The sequence below is a fragment of the Podarcis bocagei genome (genome assembly GCF_964188305.1).
Source record: "Podarcis bocagei genome assembly, chromosome: 6".
NCBI lineage: Eukaryota > Metazoa > Chordata > Lepidosauria > Squamata > Lacertidae > Podarcis > Podarcis bocagei.
Window position 1 is genome coordinate 23966530 of NC_138130.1, and position 16669 is coordinate 23983198.

Genomic DNA, 16669 nt, shown 5'->3' on the forward strand with positions numbered 1-16669 from the left:
CAGGCAACTGTTTTAAATCCCCCCCTTGCATAAACACTTTTTTTATATTGCAACTGTTCTTGGCTATTTAAAGCACTGCCAGGCAACCAGTTATTGTGTTTCCCTATTTAGGGTCAATAATGCTGTGATGATAGAATGCTCAGTCCTAACTCTCAGAGAAACGCCTGCCGTTAATTTGCCATTTCTATCTTGTTTCCATCGCACACAGCATTCAAAGTGCCCTTATCGGTAGTGGCACCCGCCCTGTGGAACGCCCTCCCACCAGATGTCAAAGAGAAAAATAACTACCAAACTTTTAGAAGACATCTGAAGGCAGCCCTGTTTCGGGAAGCTTTTAATGTTTAATAGGTTATTGTATTTTAGTGTTTTGTTGGAAGCTGCCCAGAGTGGCTGGGGAAACCCAGCCAGATGGGCGGGGTATAAATTATTATTATTATTATTACTTATAGTTTGTTATTCATGCCCCACTTTTCTTCAAAACTGAACGATCAGAGCATGTTATGATAAAACCATAAAAGCTCATCAAAACATGCATAAAATGTATTTCAAATAGTAATTTTTACTATAAGGCCGGTATGATCTAATAATGTTTTCTTTTCCCAGCAAGCCTACATTTTGCATACTGGAAAGTAAGATTGCAGTCCTGTATGCACTTACCTGGTCATTGAATGGAATAGGGCTGGCTTCAGAGTAAACGTGCATAGGCATGCTCAGTGCCACTTTGAGTTTTTATTACTAAGCGAGGATTTGAAACTAAATCCCCTGGGGCAAAGGCCCATGGTCTGCTCATAAGACTCCCTGCTTGAATCCCAGGCTCCATTCTCAGCTGCCAGCTGCCACTTGCATTTCCGGGACCCAAAGACGTAGTGCCTGATTGTCAGGGAAGCTAGTCAATGAGCCACAATAATTTTTCTCGTTCCCCAGACACCTTCTTCCCAGTGTGCCTTTTTTTGCCATTCTGTTCCTGTTTATTCTCCACTGTGATACCATGAAGACAAAAGATTTTGCGTGGCCCCTGAATGCACTGCAAAGTTGTCCATTTTCTAAAACATATTGCATATATATAAGCTTTTGATTTTTCCTCCTTTTCTACGCCATTGTGATCCTGTGATGCTAAAATGTGTTTTGTGGGCCCCCCATGAACCCTGCCCCTACTTCCTCCCGTTGTTTTTAACTGATCACTCCTGTGGGTCCCCTGTTGTGATTCACGGCATCAAAAGGTTTTTATTTTGCAAGGGCCCAAGAATGTATTTTTAGAAAACAAAAAACGCAAAGGGCCGTATTCGCTTTCACACTTCGGCTGCAACTGCTTTGATAGGTGGTTCCTGAAGGGTTTTCCGTAGTTCATTATAGCTCACAAGAAAGTTAGCCATCTTTGCTGTGTTATATGAGGAGGAAATTCTGCATCTTCTATTATATAACTATTCCAAAGTCAGTGGATAATTTTCAAAACTTTTTACATGTTAAATGGAACAAGCTATGTGATGGATATAATTGTTGACGTTCTAAAAAGAAAAATGTCAATTTTAAAAAACAAAACGTTGATGATAATGTCTCCTGATGGTTGAAATACCTCCTCTTCCTCTAGCACAGTACATTTATTTGCCCTGGAAATACAGGAAGTTCAATTCAAGTTTATTGAAGTGTTGTTTTTGTTGTCGTTGAAGGAGTCCAGTGACTTCTCCCAGTATCAGCTCAAGGGATTGCTTAAGAAAAGCAGCTTGAATCGGCACATAGAAAAGGTGCAGAAGGAGATGAATGAACAGCACTCGGGCCAAATCCAGAGCCAGTATGAAGAGGACGGGGGTTTCTTGAAAGAAGTAGAAACCAGAAGGGTTGTTTCGGAAGACACTTCTCACTATATCCTAATAAAAGGTAGTAGGGCAATAACGTTTCCTTCCGTGAGAAAATTAAATGTACAGTGCTAGTAAAATTAAAGCAGTTTCATAACCACAACAAAATTAATTAATTAAACCAGTTTAATAACTGCGGAATAACTTCTGTTGACTATGCTCTGGTAACCATGTTTATACGTAGGGATGCCTCTGAAGATGGTTCGGAAGCTTCAGCTGGTACAGAATTCAGTGACCAAGTTGCTGAGCGTATAAGGCTAATCTTGGCCCGACAGCACTGGCTGCCACTTAGCTTCCGGGCCCAATTCGGAGTGCTGTTTTTGACCTATAAAGCCTTAAATGGCTCAGAACTGCAATACCTGAAGGGCCGCCTCTCACCCATATATACTGCCCCGGAATCTGCATTTACCATCTGAGGCCCTTCCTCCTGTGCTTCCTCCAGCTGAGGTCTGGAGGGTGGCCTTTTCTGTGGTGGCTCTGCTTTGGTGGAATGCTCTCCCCAGGGAGCTTTGCCTGGCACCTTCATTATATAGTTTTAGGTACCAGATGAAAATGTCCCTCTTCAGCCTTTGGCTGATTCATATTCTACAGCCTTTTAAATGTGTCTGTGAGAAGGGTGGGTGGGTATTGTTTTGCTGTTTTGTATTACTTATTTACTTGTTTTTATCTTGCATTTTATTCTGTGAACCACCCAGAGATCTTATGACGACAGGTGGTATAAAAAGGTAAAGGGACCCCTGACCATTAGGTCCAGTCGTGGCCGACTCTGGGGTTGTGTCGCTCATCTCGCTTTATTGGTCGAGGGAGCCGGTGTACAGCTTCTGGGTCATGTGGCCAGCATGACTAAGCTGCTTCTGGCGAACCAGAGCAGCGCACGGAAACGCCGTTTACCTTCCCACTGTAGCGGTACCTATTTATCTTCTTGCACTTTGACGTGCTTTCGAACTGCTAGGTTGGCAGGAGCTGGGAACGAGTAATGGGAGCTCACCCCGTCACGGGGATTTGAACCACTGACCTTCTGATCGGCAAGTCCTAGGCTCTGTGGTTTAACCCACAGCACCACCCGCGTCCCATAACGGGTGGTATACAAATCCTATAAATAAAATAAAAGTCATCACTCGGCTTGTATGTGATTTTAATCCCACAGTCTTTCTTTATAACCCCCCCAAACCCTTGTATTAAGATATTAATAAACAGTGGTGATCCCTTTTCTCTCAGGTGTCCAATCCAAAGGCGATGCCCCCAGAGATATGAAAACAAAGTCAGCCAGCCATTCTTCTGCAGGATTTCAAGATTCAGAGTCTAGAGGGAATATTAAGGAGGCTCAGGTTAATAGGAAGCCCCCTCTAGAGGATATTGTAAAGGCCGACCCAACAGGCAGTTCTTCTCTAGCTCCTCCTTCTCCCAGAACCGTTCTTGCTATCCAAGCTGCCATGCTGGGAAGCAGTTCAGAGGAGGAGCTGGAAGGCGACAACAAAGATCGGCTTGATGGGGATGAAGGCAGGTCCAGCGCTCATTCTGACGCCCGCAACATGTCCCCAAGGACACTGAGGGCTATTCAGAATGCTTTATGTGATGAAGAGGAGGAGGATGTTGAAGCATCTTTTTGCATCCGCACTGGTGGCAGTCAAGTGGAGAGACGTCCCGCGAAGGATATTCTTGCCAGTAGCTCGGATGAGGAGGGCCAAGTACCTGAAGATCGGCGTGAAAAAGAGCCTCCATTTTTATCTGTCGGGCATTCAGAAGGCAAACCCATTAGCCAAGACAGTGAATTGGGTCAAAGGAAGGATCTCTTGGAGAAGGATCAGAGCGTACCTGAAATCGTATGCCCTCCTTTTATGGAAAAAGTACCTTCTGTGGCAGATAAGGAAAAAGGAGGAATGGGAGCCTTGACTTCTACAACAGGCACAACTTCTGGGAAAGACGAAGGTATGGATAGTGGCACAGAGCGGCGAGAAAAGCCTTCGGCGCAGACTCCATCAGTTGTCCCAAGCCATTCAAACTTTGCAGAGGTAGCCGAAAATGGCAAAGCTGAGCATTTAGTGGAATTGGTTCAGCCGTCAGGGAAACAAGCCTCTGAAGGTCAGCAGCGTGCACTCCTGTTTACTTCAGAAATGGAAAACCTCAACAGAGAAAGAAAGGAACTTCATTCACAGTCTGAAGAGAGTGATTCTGATGGTATGTGGTTGTTAAAATATATGCATATGATAAAGGAACAAACATAAACATGACAGAATGTAAGAAGGGTTATGTGGAATGCCCTGGGCAGGGAAGCTCAGAGGCATGCATTTTTGGTGATCTTTCAGGGGCAAATTAAAAACGGTTTTGTTTTGGAAGGAGGGCAACTGTTGAATTCTGCTCTCCTACCCAGATTTTAATTGGACCGATTGATGCTTATGAAGTTGTTTTTAAATATTTTGAACCACTTGGGTTTTACTTTAAGAAACTTGCCAGAAGAACAGAGGCAAAGAAGCCAATCGTTTTCACTTTTTCTTTTCTTTTTAATGTTGATCAGGTAGCTTCATTGAAGTGGATGCCGAAGTGAGTGGTGAACCTCAGGACGAAGCATCAGAGGTGTCCCTTGCTTCCGCTGAACAGGAGGAAGAAGCGTTGTCTGCAGAGGATGTGAAAGGGGCGGACGAAGGCCCCATGGGCAGCCTAACAGAAGACACTGGTGAGGATTCAGAGCTATCTATGCAACAGGATGCTGAAATCGAAGGCAAGGAGGATGCCGTTAACGAATGGCAGGATATTAGTATGGTAATTATTTTGTTGTCAGTAATGAGGAAAGAGCTGTATTCCCAGGGAATACAACAATTATGTTCAGTTGTTCCATAACATTTATTTATTTAATGAGAAAGATTTGCAGAGTTATTTGAAAGAGTACAAAAAGGATGAATTTGAAGTCAGTAGGAACAGAGACCATGACATCCATGAAACTCCCCTTTTTATGCCTGTACTTTTTCAGACTCTGCCTATGATTGAAGATCAGAAATAGGCTATTTTTTGAAAAAAACCCTTCTTAAAAACAGTGTGTCAGAATTTCAGATTTGACGATGCGTGCGTACAGAACTGAACCAACAATGTCTTCTGCTAAATTTCCTTTTTTTGGGTAGAGTTCCTCTTTTGTTTTTGCTCTGCTAAATGCAGAATTTGGACTTGTTTGGTGCAGAATTTTATATTTCTGGGGGTTTGCTAACAATACCGAGCATAGGTTTCTGCTGTAATTATGCCTTCTACGAACTTAAGCGCAGACAGGTAACTAACATACATCGGTGCCTTGGGGCTTAACGGAACTTGGATCTTCCTTTATGTTTACAGGAGGAGTTGGAAGTCTTGGAAACAAACCTTTCTGCTGAGCAAAATGCTCTAAAGGCTCAGAAGCAACAGCAGGAGCGTATTGCTGCCACTGTGACAGGACAGATGTTCTTAGAAAGTCAGGTAATTTATTTACCATCCCTTCTTGTTCTCAGCCTGTAAAGATTCCCATTTTCCCAAAGGGAAAACTGAAAAATGTTGGCAAGAGTATCTAGTCAGTTCAGCTCTCTTTGCACTGGGTTACGCTGGCTTGGACTGTGACCGGGAAAGAGGTGAGGGAGAGTACGAACTTTTGTCTAAACTTGAGGTATTGATATTTTCCTTTCCTTATTGCCTTTGAGCAATGCTCACATGATTAGTTTCATTGAATTATTTCACAGCTGCTGCAATACTCTATACAGCTATAATTTATTGCAACCCCCCCCCAACCTACATCAAGAGACAAGCTTGCTTGACTCATTTCAGTGTTGTGTGCCTAATTCAAACAACGGGGTTTAAGAAGGAAGAATAAACTGGTATTTCTTAAAGTTGAGCACAGCAAAAGAATATCTTTGTCCCTTCTAATTCCACAGTTCTGTGATTCTGTGAGATAAAACTGAGAAACATTTGTGAAAATAAATTCCCTCCCATTACATACCAGGCAGGTGCCATCTCTGTTGTCTCCTCATTGCCTTTTGAAGACCTCCCATAAATCTTTAAATTGAGTGTTTTACCCCAGTCTACATCTGTATTGGATTTGACTTTAAAAAATAAATAAATACTCTTTTAAATACATTTTTACTGTTAAATTGCTTTGAGATCTTTCACAAGAACTGGATTAAAATAAATGGAACAAAATAAATAAAATAAGAGGAAAATATCAACATTACATTATAAGTTAGAGGCATTCCTCCCCCCCAATACTCCACAAGCACACACATTCTCATGTTAGTAATTCCTTCACATGTTAACTTTGCATGACTTGGAAGAACAAACCGCAGAGAGAGACGTCAGTGATAAAAGCTACAAATTGCCTTTTCATTTCTGTTTTCCACTGTGCAACTTAAACGTATCATACTGAGTTGGCTGAACGGGTTAGCAAGGGATGTATACAAACGGATTGAATGTAGCTCTTATATTAACAGAACTAGAAAGTAAAGTAGAGTATTAGAAAAATAAGTGATTATTGATGTATTGCCAAGGCACATGTTAGGGAAGGAGGGGTGGAAATGGGAAAAGTCCTTATGTATTTTTCTTAGAAAGCTGGAAATAGTGTATCTGTTCCATCTCATGCAAATCAAGGCTTAAGTGACATATCACATAGCTGCAGATGCAGCAGATACAAGCTTGGAACATCTCCATGACAAACAGCTGTCTGCAGAAGATTTATTTGCCCTGCTCACATAGTCAGTGGTCTTACCTATTTTTGACCTTTCCCTCCCCAGTAAAACTAATGCTGCACTGAAAACCAGTCACTTACTGTCTTCTAAAAAATAACTAAATAAAAAAACCACAATCACTGGCATCGTTTGTAAGTTGGGTGTGATGGCTTGTATGTTCGAATGACCCATTATACATCTAATAATGCCCTTCCATGTTTCCTGATACTGCCTCTAAAGCAGTGCTTTCCAGTGGAGCTGGTTCGCACATTCACCTGCCAGTCATCAAGTGATACCCGTGGGTGGGTGAACTGGCCCCTCTCACCAGAGAAAAGGACAGTGGTACCTCTGGTTACGAACTTAATTCGTTCCGGAGGTCCATTCTTAAGCTGAAATCGTTCTTATCCTGAGACACGCTTTCACTAATTGGGTTTCCTGTTTCTCGTGTGCCACAATTTCCATCTGCATCCTGGGGCAAAGTTCGCAACCAGGAGAAGCTACTTCCAGGTCAGCGGAGCTCGTAACCTGAAGCATTCGTAACCAGAGTTACCACTGTATTGACTTTGTTTCTCCGTTCTCTCAGGAACTTCTGCGCCTCTTTGGCATTCCATACATCGAAGCCCCTATGGAGGCAGAGGCTCAATGTGCCGTCTTAGACCTCACTGATCAAACCTCAGGGACAATCACGGATGACAGTGACATTTGGTTGTTTGGAGCACGACATGTGTACAAAAACTTCTTCTCTCAAAACAAGTATGTGGAATATTACCAGTACGTGGATTTCCAGAATCAGCTAGGTAAGACCAAAAAAAACCTGCTTATGCAGAAGATTTGAATTGCTTCTTTTTTTTAACCCTCTAATTGAAACAATGCAGTTTTATTATTATGATAGTGTATCAACAGTTTTGCTATTATACAGCAGATAATTAACATATATTTCCTTGTTCTTCTGATCGTTCTTCTGCTTCTGGAGGATTATAAAATTGGTGATTTAAGCGATTTAGGAATAAGTGCCCTTGAATTCAGGGGGTAACCTGCATAACACTGCTCTGTTAGTTCCACTGTCTGGAGATGTTCTGTAACTGGTTGATCCTTGTGGCTGCTGGTGTTAGTCCCTGGATTAACACTCTTACTCTTTCTGATGTTTGGCTTCCCAGATTAGGAATGAGTCATGTCTGCTCAGTAGTTAGAAACAATTGAGGCACAACATTTATTCGGAGTAGCCTTAAAACCGGTCAGGTTTCTTGAGCTAAAAGCAAGTTCTCTCGTTAGCCTGCACTTGGAGCTTTTATATAATTTATTTAAACTAGCTTTTGCTGCCTGTGGATAGGGTAGAATAATTATTATCTGGCCTGAGTAGGGCAGCCTAAATAAAATGTGGTACCAATGTTAGCATCCTTTTTGCACCAGGTTGACATACCTTTTCTTCCCTCCCTTCAGGCTTGGATCGAAACAAGTTAATTAATCTAGCCTACCTGCTTGGTAGTGATTACACAGAAGGAATTCCTACTGTTGGCTGTGTAACAGCAATGGAGATCTTGAACGAATTTCCTGGACGAGGAATGGAGCCTCTCTTAAAACTTGTGTAGGTATTTATTTATTATTGCAGGCTGTTCTCTCTCTCTCTCTCTCTCTCTCTCTCTCTCTCTCTCTGTGTGTGTGTGTGTGTGTGTGTTCTGGTCTGAAGCATTATGAGCTAGGATGCCTGGCAAAGGGAAATATTAGTATAACATAGAAACAATAATGAATCTGTTTATATTTCTTGTAATTACAGTGGTACCTTGGGTTACAGATGCTTCAGGTTACAGATTCTGCTAAACCAGAAATAGCACCTCAGGTTAAGAACTTTGCTTCAGGATGAGAACAGAAATCACACGGCGGCAGCGGGAGTCCCCATTAGTTAAAGCGGTGTCTCAGGTTAAGAACAGTTTCAGGTTAAGAACGGACCTCCAGAACCAATTAAGTTCTTAACCCGAGGTACCACTGTACTGTGATTCTCTGCATTTATGGCAGAACATGTTTGTTTGTCATGGCAAACCATAGTTTCTGGTTTTCGCATGCTGCCAGGTTGCTCCTGCCTTTCCTCTCTCCTGGTGCAAACAGGAGAAATAAAGCAGAAAGCTGCAGTTAAGCATAGCACCATGGTTTGTTCCTCCCTAACAAGCCATAATCTGAAAATCGACAGCAAACCATGGTTTAAGGCTGTCTACTGATTCATGTATACAGTGGTGCCCCGCAAGACGAATGCCTCGCAAGACAGAAAACTCGCTAGACGAAAGAGTTTTCCGTTTTGGAGGTGCTTCGCAAAACGAATTTCCTATGGGCTTGCTTCGCAAGACGACAATGTCTTGCGAGTTCCTGCTGGTTTTTCCCCCTCCCCCCTTTTTCTAAGCCGCTAAGCCACTTATCAGCTGATCCGATCAGCAGATAAGCCGCTAAAAGCCACTAAAAGCGCTAATCCGCTAATCCGTCAATGGGCTTGCTTCACAAGACGAAAAAACCGCTAGACGAAGAGAATCACAGAACGGATTCTTTTCGTCTTGCGAGGCACCACTGTAATGGGCTTTTGATTTCTCTTTGACGTTCTTTATGCTATTGTCTTCCACAAACACATTTACTGCTCTTCTGCAGATGTAATACCTTTCCCAAACTGATTTCACCGCATGGTCATACCTGGTCACCACCCTGCTGCGCACTGGGGCAAACTGAGGACCTCCATTTTACATTGCACAGTGCAAGGAAAGGACTTATGTATGGGCTGTGTGCTCATTGTGTACTAAAAGCTGTTTTGGTTGCTGTAGTCCCTATACCTGAAGGGGCCATAAGTTTTTCAAAACTGAAGTTTCCCTTGTCACTTTGACAGATGACAGTCCTGACCAACAAATTCCCCGTGTGTGAGAGAGATTTAAACATCTATTTCTGTTTTCTCAGGGAATGGTGGGACGAGGCTCAGAAGTATAATAAAACGTGTCCCAATCCGTATGACACCAAAGTGAAGAAAAAATTGCGGCAGTTGCAGCTTGCACCCGGTTTCCCAAATCCTGCAGTAGCAGAGGCTTATCTGCATCCTGTGGTGGATGAGTCGAAAGGATTATTCGTTTGGGGACGACCTGACGTGGAACAGATAAGAGAATATCCTTTCCCCCCCCCCTCTGTTTACTCTGTACTCTTGATAAGCTGTGCTTAGAAATGCTCGGGCAGAAATGTTTGTGAAACATGCAACAAATGGGGTGCTGAAAGAGCTCACGTGGTTTGCTAACACAATTCTGTGGTGCGGAGGGGATAGAAATCTCTCTCTCAATTCAAGTGTCATCCAAAAGCAGCTAACTGATGTGCCGCCTCTTGTGTGCTTCCTAATGCACAGAGTTTCTTCAAGTAGCTGTCACCAAATGCAGATGTGTGGTGCATGAAAGATACTGCTTGACAAAGAGCAAGACAAAGAGCTGTAGTCTTTGCATGTGAAGAGTGCTGCGATACATGTATAAAATTAACAGGAAAGGACTTGAGAATATCCCAGATTTCCATCATAAAACGTAGTACAGTGGTACCTCTGGTTAAGTACTTAATTCGTTCCGGAGGTCCGTTCTTAACCTGAAGCACCACTTTAGCTAATGGGGCCTCCTGCTGCCGCTGCGCCGCAGCCGCACGATTTCTGTTCTCATCCTGAAGCAAAGTTCTTAACCTGAGGTACTATTTCTGGGTTAGCGGAGTCTGTAACCTGAACCGTATGTAACCTGAAGCGTATGTAACCCGAGGTACCACTGTAATTGTTAGGGGGTTTTCTGCTTTTAAATGCTCATCGTGCTGCTACATAAACCTCAATCCTCTGGATCAGATTTTGAAGGGTGTGCAGGGGAGCAGTGGCTGCAAGAGATTGGCAAGGAGGAAGAAGGTCTCTTGCACAAGTTGAAGCTTGTTGCGGAAGCAGAATGGCAGCATTTGACACAATCTACACAAATGCAAATCCTGTTTTCCTGGATGTGTTTGCTGCTTTCAGGAACTTTCATTCATGCTTTCATTTCCTTTGAATTTCTATTGGCCCTTGACTCGAAACACATTTTGTCAAAGTCGTTTTGGCTGGACCAAGTTGAAAACAGACGAAGTCCTGTTGCCTGTCCTCAAGCAGCTGAATGCACAGCAGGTATCAGTAACACGCACAAATGTGTGTCTGTGGGGGTGGTGAAACTTGTTTTGCTACATCATCAAAAGGCTGTCTCCATATGCCCTGATAAACCCTGGTAAGAACAGTTAGAATGGATGTCTATCCCCCACAATGGTAGAAAATTTAATCTTCACCTACAAATATGTCTATGAAATTCACTGAAAGTCTGATAAAGAAAGCAAATGGTGAATTTAAATCCCAGGAATAAATTGCTCAGGGCAGACTCAAAATGCAGACAAGAGTGAGAGCTCAGCTGAGTATTTTTAAAATTTCAGAACTGGTGTATTGTAGGTGAAATGAATAGTTCACTTTTTAGAACATGTTTATCCCATCTTTTCTCTGGATCAGAATTTGGGTAGGCTCTGTTTCAGGGATGTGGTCTTCCAGAGGTTGCTGAGCTGCAGCTCCCCTCATCCCCAACCATTACTGTCTAGGGCTGATAGGAATTGGAGTCCGACAACATCCCTCTTCTATATTAGCCGCCAGTGTTTTTTGCCATTGTGTGTGCTGGTGCTTGCTGCCTTACAGATGTGGCTCATTGTATCTTGGTGTAGTTTTGCCCCTACTGTGCCAGGGAACAAATAGAAGACTTGAAGATATTTTTTCCAGCACCAGGCCTATGAACCCTCATTTTCCTATTTCATAACTCCCACAAACTTCTTCTACCTGTGCCGTAGGTTGGCAACCCATGTTTCAAGTGGATGTTGCAAATTTAAGAATCTATGATGTCCTTGTTCTACTCCGGTTAGACTCATCATGTTTTTTTTTGTGTGGGTAGCCTTCTGAATTGGTTGCAGCACCATAGGTGCTGCTATCAAACAGCTCACTTTGATATTAAGGATTGTTTGGAAACTGAAGGACCAGCACTGACCTCGTATTCACCTATAAAACCCAGTGTCCAAACACAGGCCATTTAATGGACCTGGCTGATGAATCTTTTAGCTGGCTCAACGAGTTTATTATCTTTGAAGAAGGGGTTCGGGTTTAGGTTTGCAGGTGAACATTACATAGATCTCAAGCAGTTTAAGTGGTAAGATGCTTTGAGCTGAAAACAGAAGCCAGATAAGTACCAGAAGCCTGGAGACAGATATAAAGGGATTAGCATTTGGTTTGTGCTCAGACCTCTTGATTTCTAAGCCCAGGAGTTGGCAGGAACAGTCTTCCCACAGGTGGCTGGGAAATTTGCCAGGATCAGTGAGGCTCCTCTTCCTTTCCAACATGTATACAAGTATTTTCAGACCATAACTGGCGACATAAATTTGTAAGCAAACGTTGATAACAGATGATGAGTCCTAATGTTGAGCAGACAAGAGGGCTCATCCAGATGCTATTCTGTCACGTTCTGTGCCACCTGGAATGTGACTAGTTACCTTTTTCTGAAACTCTCCTTTGTTCAGTGATGAAAACCAACCGTGTAGAACGGCAGGGCACTTCCCTAGCTGTGCAGAATCATAATCTCTGCACTTAGAGCTGCCTATCTGGAGAGAGTAGTCAGCATTCAGTATATCAGCCTGTGTAGAAATTGCATGAGACCCCACAGGCAGAGAACCTGGTTTTTATGCAAATTATATGCAAATATCTACATAGAAAATATACAAATGAACAGCAGTCTTTATTGCATGTTTATTAGGAATTCTGGATTACTTAGACACTTTATTTCTTTCAAAATGAAACTATCCGACCCCAAACCCCATAAAACCACAAACTGCAAAATGCAGTATTTCAAAGATAAGCTGTGAACTATATGAACTGATCATTTACTCACCAAAGGTTAATCTGAATGAACAGATCTTCACCCTCCTACTATGAAAGATATCAGTGTCATGTTCTGGTGGACCTGTCAGGAAGGAAGTTTCACAACTGAGGTGCCGCTAACTGAAAGGTCTTGAGTAGGAACTTGCAATCTACCTTATACTGAACCAGATCATTGGTCCATCTAGTGCCAGCGGTGCTCCAGTATTTCAGACAGTTCTCTTCCACCTCTATGTGGAGATGCCTGGGATTGAACCTGGGACCTTCTGCATGCAAAGCAGATGCTCTACCACTGAGCTATGGCCATTTCCTGAGTCTGGTGCATCTTATAGCTTGCTGGGTGGAATCTCAAGAGAGGACTTCCCCATAGATCTTCATTGGTACAGTGGGCCTCAATTGGCTTGATAGGCCCAGGCAATATAGAGGGTTGAACTTAGATGCCCTGTGTCTTTTTCCTATTGCAATTAGCCTATGCCATAATTCCTTAACATCAGTTGTGGGGATGCCCCCTTTTCTCTTCTTTGTAGACTCAGCTCCGTATCGACTCCTTCTTCAGATCAGCACAACACGAGAAGCAAGCCATCAAGAGTCAGAGGCTTCGCCGGGCTGTGACTTGCCTGAGGAGGAAAGAGAAGGAAGAAGAGCAAAACGAAGTCCTGCAGGCTACTGCGGTCATGGAGCAAGAAGGCAAGCGGAGGAAAGGGAAGGATCCTGTTCGAGGTGCGAAGCAAGGACTGGCTGGAACACAGGGCCGGCGGGGCAAGAGGAGAAAAACCCCACAGCTGAAAGGGGAGGGTTGTGGAGGGGGAGGCTTCGTAGGGGAGGTCCAGCTCTCGGAGGCTGAATCATCTAGCGAATCGTCGGCTGAAGAGTCGGAGAAGGAAGCCTCCAAAAGGTGCAAAAAAGGGGGAAATGCCCTGGTGCTTGAAGCAGACACAGCCAGCTTGGAGATTGAAGCCAAGCTGGACGAAGTGGGGAACAGCAGCTCTAGTGCCGAGGAAGAAAAGCCTCTGGTTACAGCTAGGCCTGTATTTGAGGGCAAGAAGGCAAGGGGCAAGTCTTCCAGGGGAAGACGCAAGAAATAGTGCTAGCTAGCAACAGATAGGGAATTCTGAAAATCCTGTTTGGTATATAGCACCATGAAATCTTTGCTAGCCAAGAATTGCTCTCCCACCTTCATTATCTTACTTTTGTATATATCAGCACGAACCTCCATGATCTTATTTTTGTATATATTAGCACTATTTATTAAATAAGGGCTTCTCTTTTTCTAATAGTGACTATGAGCTGGAATGTTTAAACCTCTTTTAAGAGGATAATATCAATGTCTGTTTTCTCAAGAATGCTTCCAGGGGAATAAACAAATTTGTCTCCCTTGAAGGTTCTCAAGGTGATTTTGTAATGGTGTATGTGTTTTTCATCATGGAAATTGAGTCGTTTTATAATGCAGTCAACCTGTCAGTCAGCTTCACACTTCATGAAATGCGAGCAGCAGCGTTCCATACAGGGTTTCTGCATTCCGCCAGAAGAAAATACTTTGGGCAGCTTCGACTCCTCATACCGTGCTGTTCACCTATATTAAAAAATCATTTCAGGCATGTCATCCATTGCAGAGCTATATCTGATGGGACTGGTCTTTCTCTAATAAAAGCTACAGATAGCTAGTTGTATCCTAACAGCATAGCTAATAGGGAATTTAACAAATAAATTCAAAAGGAGAATTGGCTTTGCATAGTGGCTGAGGTACGAACCAGGAAGATCTATGCTACGACCTTGCTATCAACCATGTCAGCTGCTGTATTTGGGGACGGGCAGGGATTTTTCCACTTTGCAGACTGGACCTGGCCATTTGGTTTTGCCTACCTCATAGCAGTCGTCACAACTTTGTGAGTAGGCCTTGACTTGGCTGGAGGGGAGGTTGTAGCTTCTCCTTGCCCCTCCTTGGTTAAGGGGATCTGATTAAAGCGATCTGGGAGGAGTAGCTTCTATCCGATGCCAAGATGGGGGCTAGAACCATAGCAGCATTCCAACGAGGACCCCTTGAGGGGGTCATAAAAAAGGTAAAGGGACCCCTGACCATTAGGTCCAGTTGTGGCCGACTCTGGGGTTGTGGCGCTCATCTTGCTTTACTGGCCAAGGGAGCCGGCGTACAGCTTCCAGGTCATGTGGCCAGCAGGACTGGCGAACCAGAGCAGTGCATGGAAACGCCGTTCCCGCCAGAGCGGTACCTATTTATCTATTTGCACTTTGACGTGCTTTCGAACTGCTAGGTTGGCAGGAGCTGGGACCGAGCAACGGGAGCTCACCCCGTCGCGGGGATTCAAACCACCAACCTTCTGATTGGCAAGTCCTAGGCTCTGTGGTTTAACCCACAATGCCACCCGCGTCCCTTGAGGGGTCATAGGGCCCCCTCAATATGTGATTTACCCTTAGATGAGCTTCCAGCAGATGGGCTGGAGTGACGTAATTTGACCTCACCCAATGCCAGACCATTTACATCTGTAACCAATAAAGTTCTGGCTTATTTGAACTCATAAACCTATATGCTGTTGTCTTGTGTGCTTATTCACTCCCTAGGGAACGGCGGGGTCATGGAGTCAGGGCATGCAACTTGCCTCTGCCACGAACTAAACTAGGCATGCCACTGTGACTCAGTCTGGGGCAGGGACGAAGGAGGGTGGAAAGTCCACAAGTTAGGGAAAGAAGGAGAGAAAAGCAGAGGCACCACTATTACCTGTTCCAAAGGGATCTAGCTAAGACTAGCTAAGACTGAAGTCTATTTCCAGAGGAACCCACAAGATCAAGCAGGCTTGAAAAAGGTATAGAGCATCTTCCTGGAAAAACTCAAAAAGCTGAACAACAGGTTGTCAGAGGAATACACAGTTAATGAGAAAGGCTTTGAAGGGAGTTGACCTCTCATAGGATGATTACATTGAGAACGAGGTTGGATAGAAGGGACCTTAAAAGAAAAAAGGTACTAAGGTAAAAGGATAAAGGTAAAAGACCACTGGACGGTTAAGTCCAGACAAAGGCGACTATGGGGTTGCAGCACTCATCTCGCTTTTCAAGCCGAGGAAAGCCAAACAGCTTTCCGGGTCATGTGACCAGCATGATTCAACCGCTTCTGGTGCAATGGGACCCTGTGACAAGTGCCAGAGTGCACAGAAATGCCGTTTACCTTCCCGCCACAGTGGTACCTATTTAATTTCAAGCGTGCTTTCGAACTGCTAGGTTGGCAGCAGCTGGGACAGAGCAATGGGAGCTCATCCCATCGCAGGAACTGCCGACCTTCTGATCAGCAAGCCCAAGAGGCTCAGTGGTTTAGACCACAGTGCCACCCACTCCCCTTACAGTACTAAGTCAACGGCACCAGAGTTGCAGGTTCATCATTAGGCGTTCTTAAGCCAATTGGCACATTAGCTAGATGGCCAAGGTATTGTGTGCCAGGAAACAGGTCAAATCGCCCTTCCACACCAATGCCTGCTCCCATCGAGATAATTATCACTTCCCTTCCCCAGCTAGAGATATTTACATCCCCCCCCAGCAAATTAAATGCAAAGACAGTGCCATTGTGTTTAGCTTGGACCTGAGAAGGGTAGATTTCTTTCCCTAGCAGGAACTTTTATTGTTGCCATCGAGCAGAAAGGCCTTTGCTGCATGATACTTTATCACCGGAAAGTTCAAACATGGCATACATCAAGGTACCCAGAAATTGCATTACCCATCTTGCAGAGATGAACCCTGAAGGTGACTTTCATAAGATCTGGCTCACCGTTCTGTCGAGTGTAGTGTTGCGTAACCGTAGCAAATTCTTCCTCTGAGGCGTAAGATTTTATAGAACGTGTCCCACCTCACCAGTGTGCCGGCCATTAATCTTTTGCTTCTCGGCACAGTCCCGTCTCACTGGTCCTCTCTCAAGTCCCTAGAAGATGTTATTATTACCGAGTTGAACAACAGTTGCGTCGGTAGCCTGTGCTTGAATTAATCCCCGCAAAATTGCAGAAAATGCCCTTGCTTCGAAGATGATACAGTCTTGACAGGGATGCTGCAAAGGGAGAAGTGCGTGAATAGTGGAACTATTAAAGAAGTACATCCCTACGCTTGTGCAAGAGAGAATATTTGAAGACACAGTAGAATCTGCTGGGGGAAAGCTGCAGATAAAATGTGTTACTAGAGGCATTTTGAAATACGTGTTACTAATATACATACGATCATGTAAGGGTGTG

General features: G+C 43.9%; 1 protein-coding gene across 2 annotated transcripts in view; it reads left to right on the plus strand.

The window, feature by feature from the left end:
* LOC308589297 (DNA excision repair protein ERCC-5-like) overlaps nucleotides 1–16669 on the plus strand; it is a 34479-nt gene that overhangs the window by 6216 nt on the left and 11594 nt on the right. The window contains exons 8-16 of one of the 2 annotated variants that reach the window (XM_081198318.1): nucleotides 1668–1875; nucleotides 3072–4031; nucleotides 4369–4613; nucleotides 5175–5294; nucleotides 7113–7326; nucleotides 7970–8114; nucleotides 9461–9661; nucleotides 10586–10670; nucleotides 12971–13817. In XM_081198318.1, coding sequence (XP_081054444.1) covers nucleotides 1668–1875; nucleotides 3072–4031; nucleotides 4369–4613; nucleotides 5175–5294; nucleotides 7113–7326; nucleotides 7970–8114; nucleotides 9461–9661; nucleotides 10586–10670; nucleotides 12971–13528 — 2736 coding nt within the window. In that variant the 3' untranslated portion in view covers nucleotides 13529–13817. Of the gene's footprint in view, nucleotides 1–1667; nucleotides 1876–3071; nucleotides 4032–4368; nucleotides 4614–5174; nucleotides 5295–7112; nucleotides 7327–7969; nucleotides 8115–9460; nucleotides 10285–10585; nucleotides 10671–12970; nucleotides 13818–16669 lie in introns of those variants that run through there. The other variant, XR_014009193.1, reaches the window with a different exon arrangement.